This window comes from Hipposideros armiger, unplaced genomic scaffold (genome assembly GCF_001890085.2).
Source record: "Hipposideros armiger isolate ML-2016 unplaced genomic scaffold, ASM189008v1 scaffold_574, whole genome shotgun sequence".
Lineage (NCBI taxonomy): Eukaryota > Metazoa > Chordata > Mammalia > Chiroptera > Hipposideridae > Hipposideros > Hipposideros armiger.
The window spans coordinates 453,953-460,519 of record NW_017731924.1 but is presented as its reverse complement, the minus strand read 5'-3'; the positions used below and the strand labels follow the sequence as shown (position 1 = coordinate 460,519).

Below are 6,567 nucleotides of genomic sequence, written 5' to 3'. Positions count from 1 at the left end.
CTGGAAATTAGAGTGACCAGCCAACCCTGGGTTGCCAGGAGCCTTCCTGGTTTTAGCGCTGAAGATCCCACATCCTGGGGAATCCGTCATTCCCAGGAAACCAGGCATGGTCACCCCCGGAGAGACCATGTTCCTATTGGACCAGGGGCAGCTGTGCTGTAGGAGCCTCACTTCTCAGCAGATGTAAGGACCTCCCTCGGGAGCCTCGGTGGGGGGGGCTTGTTGCTGCAGGTTGAGCTGGCCCCAGGGGAGCTCACTCACTCATGGTGGCGTCCCAGCAAGGTTGAAACTGAAAGATTCCTGAAGGCTTTCCCCAAAAAACTACCCTACCCATCCAGGAGCCTTGGTGTCTTGTTGGGAAGAAGTGTCTGCCTCACGGCAGGGCTGCCTGGAGGGGCCACACACGCCTCAGGGCGGTGGTGGCAAACGTTTGTCCTGTTTGATTTCTGTTGCTTTGGATGGAAAGACCGTTGTTTGCAGAGACACCTCTCATCTGGTTCCCCCATCCTGTGGCAGCACTGTCAGGACCCACAGCACCCCACGTCTCTCCCTGACCCGTTCCTCTCCGTTACAGGGAAGGGGTCTTGTCTTCTATTTTGTGGATGTCTCAAGCCTTCAGAGGACTGAGGGGGTCACAGGGTTTCTGAATCTGCTTCAGGGGGCCCTTGACCTTGAAGCATTAATCCTGTTTATCCGCTCTAGGGCCAGAAGGGCAACAAAGGAGAAAACGGCAGCCCGGGACTCCCTGGCTTCCTGGGTCCCCGAGGGCCTCCGGTAAGCAGAGAACCCCGGTGGGGGCCAAAACGCCTGGCTCTGGGCGTGAGGTTCACGCTCAGTACGCGTCCTCCCTCTCCTGTGTCCTGAGGCCCGTCCACTCAGGTTACAATGATCGGGTGTGTGTGTGGTCACATTAGACCACGATTTGGGAGACAGTGGAGTGCGTTGGCTGAAGCTCACACTCAGATGTCTCACCTGTGTGGGGTGCTCAGCTCCCTCATCGTGAGACCTGGGGAAAGTGTCATCACATCTGTGCCTTAGCGTCCTCATTATTCAAATAGCACCCACTGAGGGGTAGAGGAGACGATGGATGGGAGGGCGTTAGCCGTGGGTCCCGCCCATTGCCGGAGCTCAATACATAAGCACTATTTTAGTGATGGTCGTGGTGAGGTAGCCGTCCTAGAACTTCAAGGGTCCTTAGACATCATTGTACAGATGAGCATGTTTGGGCTGGCGGGTCAGAACATGTGGGTGGTTTATTCCAGGCCACACGGTCAGTCTGTGCTCCAGCTGCAGCTTGAGTCCGGGTTCCANAGCAGCTATTTATCTCTCATGCAATCCTCACAGCCACTCTGCAGAGGTAGTTTCCAGCCTCATCTTACAGGAGTGGAAACTGAGTCACAGTGGCAAGAAGTAAGGCTCCCGAGATCCACAGCTAGAAAGTGGGGAGCCCTGGTGAATTCCAGAGCCGACTCCAAAGTCAGCCCGCTCCATCAAACTTGAGAGTGTGTAAAGCCCTTTGCACAGATAACCCTGCAAAGCTCCGGCAGGTGGGCACTTCTGTTGTCTTCACTTTATCCACGGCGGTGTTAGCGTTCCAGGGGGTTAGAGGACTTTTCCAAGGTCACAGAGGTTGAACCTGGACTCAAACCTGAGGTGATCTCATCTTCCGCCTCCCCCTCTTCTCATCGGTCACTGGCACTTCCTGACAGCTCACCAAGTGACGGGCCTGTGTGCGGTCACATCTTCTCATCCAACCCTCCCCACAACCCAGTAGGGCAGGCTGGTTTCCGCAGCGATGGAGGAGGACCGGGGGCCCGAGTGGGGCGTGAAACGCAGTCACTCAGATCTGGGCTCAGTAGGGATCTGAAACCTGCCTGGCCCGGCTCCTGACCCCTCGTCCGCTGCCTCTCCCAGGAGCCAGGCCGCCGGGGTCCCAGCCAAGTGGTGTGAGATCAGAAGGATAAGACAGAATTCAGGAGACACGCAGGCCGACGGCCCAACGCGCGGTGGCCCCTGCAGTCCCGCCCTCACCACAGACTGAGGCGGGAGGAAGGGCCCAACGCCTTGCACCCGGTGGAGAGTGAGGGGAGTCAGGAGCCACAGCGAGAGGGTCAGGACCCAGCTGGACCCTCACGCCAGCTGCCTGCGCCCCCTTGTCAGCCTGCTCTTTGGTGGGATAACTTCATTCTCTTTCTTCCAGGGCTTCAAGGGACACACGGGCGATTCTGGCGCCCCTGGCCCCCGGGTAAGTGGCTACCTCGCCGCAGGGGTCGTCCCGGGTGGACCTGAGCTGGCGGTTCCGGACTTTGAGGTCCTGGGCCCTTTCGGCCAGGCCACCTGGGAGGGGATGAAAGCAGCGTCCCTCTCTTGGTCTAGTTTTCCTGGTCATTTCTTCCGGGGGCCAGACACTGACTGACAGCCGGTCTGACCAAATCAGCCAGTGGTCACGTGTGGCCACTGTCGGCTGCGCTAGCATGAGCTGTGCAGCGGAGGCCTGGGGGACATAGGTGATTTCCGCAAGGCCCCGGAGCACATGTGTGGGAAGCACTGGGTTCTCCCAGATGCCCGCTTTCTCACCCGTTAGCGTCTTCCCTCTTCCAAATGCCCGAAACAGAAGGCGCCTCAGGGGTCTGCCATGCTCTGTGCACCCCTGAGACGCTGAGAGGTGGAAGGCCGAGTGGCGCAGCCGGTCAGGAGGCAGAATTCCAAGCAGGTTTGCAGGAGTCTTCAGCTGGTGGCTCCTATAGCTCAGAGAGGTGCACGCGGCCCAGGGCTGGAAGCTGGCCTTGGGGGCTCTGCAGACCCCAGCTCAGGACCGGGACTCCGTGGGGTGCTTTCCCGTGGGCCGTCCTCCTCCCTGCTGCTCAGAGGCACTGCGGTGGAGGCAGCTGGCATCTTGCTCTTTCTTCACAGAAAGCTTGTTGTTTCTGCTTCCCCCTCTAGGGAGAGCCTGGTGCCATGGGGCCGCCAGGCCGGGAAGGGTCGTCAGGAAAAGATGTAAGTGTGCGTGTCCTGGGAGCCTGTGGGAAGGGGGGTGGGGTGCGGCACAGTGGAAAGGGCTTCACTGCAGGACCAAGGGACACCCAGAAACTGTAGCGGGGGGTTGGTGCCTCTGCAGAGCACTCAGGAGAATTCAGAATTGGTCAGCGATGTGTCACCTGCCTGCACTGCCGTCCCCAGGCCCCCCGGGAGTCCTGAGGAGGCCCCCGGATCTGGACTTCATGCCTAATGGGTCGGTGCCTGTGCTACAGAGTCGATAAGGAGGCTTTGCTGAATCGAGTGTGATCTGCCTGTTGGCATCAGCGATGCCCCAGGTGGGTCCAGCCTTAGATGGACTCGAGCAGCACTTCAGAGCCCTCCTAGGCCATCTCTCCGTCTCCAGTGTTCTGCAGCCTCCGAGCCCATCACGGCCACCGCTGCCACATGCTGTGTGGCGCTGTGCATCGCCCATCTGCTCTCACTGAGTTTGGGTTTGGGGACCAGGGCAGGGCATGTTGTCTTTCAGCTTAGTTGTACAGGTTGAAAAAAATGACCAGAGAGGCACTTCCCTGTGGTCACACAGACAGTCAGAGGTGGGAGGAGGGAGCCCTTCGCCCCCTAGAAGGTGCTGCGCACACGGTGACATTGTGCTCACTGTGGTGACCGAGGCAGGGATGGTTCCAGGGGACTGTCCAGTGAGTCGGGCACAGACCCCCAAGACAGCCTCCCTCACTCCAAGAAGGAGCTCCCTGTGTGAGGAAGAGGTCTGACATGTGAATAAATAAATGGACGCAGGTGAGGGTGTCCACGTGTGCACTCACCTCCGTGGGGTGAGTTTGCCGGATTTGGAATAACGAGCGATTAATGATGAAATGCCTTGGGCACAGTTTCTTGGTCTCTTGGGTAACTTGGTGAACTTTGGTCCACATCTGATGGGGCCTCCATCTTCAGTNCTGGCCTGTTTTGAGCAGCGGACAGCAGCTATTTATCTCTCATGCAATCCTCACAGCCACTCTGCAGAGGTAGTTTCCAGCCTCATCTTACAGGAGTGGAAACTGAGTCACAGTGGCAAGAAGTAAGGCTCCCGAGATCCACAGCTAGAAAGTGGGGAGCCCTGGTGAATTCCAGAGCCGACTCCAAAGTCAGCCCGCTCCATCAAACTTGAGAGTGTGTAAAGCCCTTTGCACAGATAACCCTGCAAAGCTCCGGCAGGTGGGCACTTCTGTTATCTTCACTTTATCCACGGCGGTGTTAGCGTTCCAGGGGGTTAGAGGACTTTTCCAAGGTCACAGAGGTTGAACCTGGACTCAAACCTGAGGTGATCTCATCTTCCGCCTCCCCCTCTTCTCATCGGTCACTGGCACCTCCTGACAGCTCACCAAGTGACGGGCCTGTATGCGGTCACAACTTCTCATCCAACCCTCCCCACAGCTCAGTAGGGCAGGCTGGTTTCCGCAGCGATGGAGGAGGACCGGGGGCCCGAGTGGGGCGTGAAACGCAGTCACTCAGATCTGGGCTCAGTAGGGATCTGAAACCTGCCTGGCCCGGCTCCTGACCCCTCGTCCGCTGCCTCTCCCAGGAGCCAGGCCGCCGGGGTCCCAGCCAAGTGGTGTGAGATCAGAAGGATAAGACAGAATTCAGGAGACACGCAGGCCGACGGCCCAACGCGCGGTGGCCCCTGCAGTCCCGCCCTCACCACAGACTGAGGCGGGAGGAAGGGCCCAACGCCTTGCACCCGGTGGAGAGTGAGGGGAGTCAGGAGCCACAGCGAGAGGGTCAGGACCCAGCTGGACCCTCACGCCAGCTGCCTGCGCCCCCTTGTCAGCCTGCTCTTTGGTGGGATAACTTCATTCTCTTTCTTCCAGGGCTTCAAGGGACACACGGGCGATTCTGGCGCCCCTGGCCCCCGGGTAAGTGGCTACCTCGCCGCAGGGGTCGTCCCGGGTGGACCTGAGCTGGCGGTTCCGGACTTTGAGGTCCTGGGCCCCTTCGGCCAGGCCACCTGGGAGGGGATGAAAGCAGCGCCCCTCTCTTGGTCTAGTTTTCCTGGTCATTTCTTCCGGGGGCCAGACACTGACTGACAGCCGGTCTGACCAAATCAGCCAGTGGTCACGTGTGGCCACTGTCGGCTGCGCTAGCATGAGCTGTGCAGCGGAGGCCTGGGGGACATAGGTGATTTCCGCAAGGCCCCGGAGCACATGTGTGGGAAGCACTGGGTTCTCCCAGATGCCCGCTTTCTCACCCGTTAGCTTCTTCCAAATGCCCGAAACAGAAGGCGCCTCAGGGGTCTGCCATGCTCTGTGCACCCCTGAGACGCTGAGAGGTGGAAGGCCGAGTGACTCAGCCGGTCAGGAGGCAGAATTCCAAGCAGGTTTGCAGGAGTCTTCAGCTGGTGGCTCCTATAGCTCAGAGAGGTGCACGCGGCCCAGGGCTGGAAGCTGGCCTTGGGGGCTCTGCAGACCCCAGCTCAGGACCGGGACTCCGTGGGGTGCTTTCCCGTGGGCCGTCCTCCTCTCTGCTGCTGAGAGGCACTGCGGTGGAGGCAGCTGGCATCTTGCTCTTTCTTCACAGAAAGCTTGTTGTTTCTGCTTCCCCTTCTAGGGAGAGCCTGGTGCCATGGGGCCGCCGGGCCGGGAAGGGTCGTCAGGAAAAGATGTAAGTGTGCGTGTCCTGGGAGCCTGTGGGAAGGGGGGCGGGGTGCGGCACAGTGGAAAGGGCTTCACTGCAGGACCAAGGGACACCCGGAAACTGTAGCGGGGGGTTGGTGCCTCTGCAGAGCACTCAGGAGAATTCAGAATTGGTCAGCGATGTGTCACCTACCTGCACTGCCATCCCCAGCCCCCCTGGGAGTCCTGAGGAGGCCCCCGGATCTGGCCTTCGTGCCTAATGGGTCGGTGCCTGTGCTACAGCGTCGATAAGGAGGCTTTGCTGAATCGAGTGTGACTTGCCTGTTGGCATCAGCGATGCCCCAGGTGGGTCCAGCCTTAGATGGACCCGAGCAGCACTTCAGAGCCCTCCTAGGCCATCTCTCCGTCTCCAGTGTTCTGCAGCCTCCAAGCCCATCACGGCCACCGCTGCCACATGCTGTGTGGCGCTGTGCATCGCCCATCTGCTCTCGCTGAGTTTGGGTTTGGGGACCAGGGCAGGGCACGTTGTCTTTCAGCTTAGTTGTACAGGTTGAAAAAATGACCAGAGAGGCACTTCCCTGTGGTCACACAGACAGTCAGAGGCATGAGGAGGGAGCCCTTCGCCCCCTAGAAGGTGCTGCGCACACGGTGACATTGCGCTCACTGTGGTGACCGAGGCAGGGATGGTTCCAGGGGACTGTCCAGTGAGTCGGGCACAGACCCCCAAGAGAGCCTCCCTCACTCCAAGAAGGAGCTCCCTGTGTGAGGAAGAGGTCTGACATGTGAATAAATAAATGGACGCAGGTGAGGGTGTCCACATGTGCACTCACCTCCGTGGGGTGAGTTTGCCGGATTTGGAATAACGAGCGATTAATGATGAAATGCCTTGGGCACAGTTTCTTGGTCTCTTGGGTAACTTGGTGAACTTTGGTCCACATCTGATGGGGCCTCCATCTTCAGT

The 6,567-nt window shown here is 59.2% G+C and overlaps 1 protein-coding gene across 1 annotated transcript in view; it reads left to right on the top strand.

The window, feature by feature from the left end:
* The window catches only part of COL22A1 (collagen type XXII alpha 1 chain), a 200,887-nt gene that overhangs the window by 180,760 nt on the left and 13,560 nt on the right, over positions 1-6,567 (top strand). Inside the window, exons 53-56 of the mRNA XM_019624053.1 lie at positions 2,201-2,245; positions 2,944-2,997; positions 4,845-4,889; positions 5,581-5,634. Coding sequence (XP_019479598.1) covers positions 2,201-2,245; positions 2,944-2,997; positions 4,845-4,889; positions 5,581-5,634 — 198 coding nt within the window. The remainder of the gene's footprint in view (positions 1-2,200; positions 2,246-2,943; positions 2,998-4,844; positions 4,890-5,580; positions 5,635-6,567) is intronic.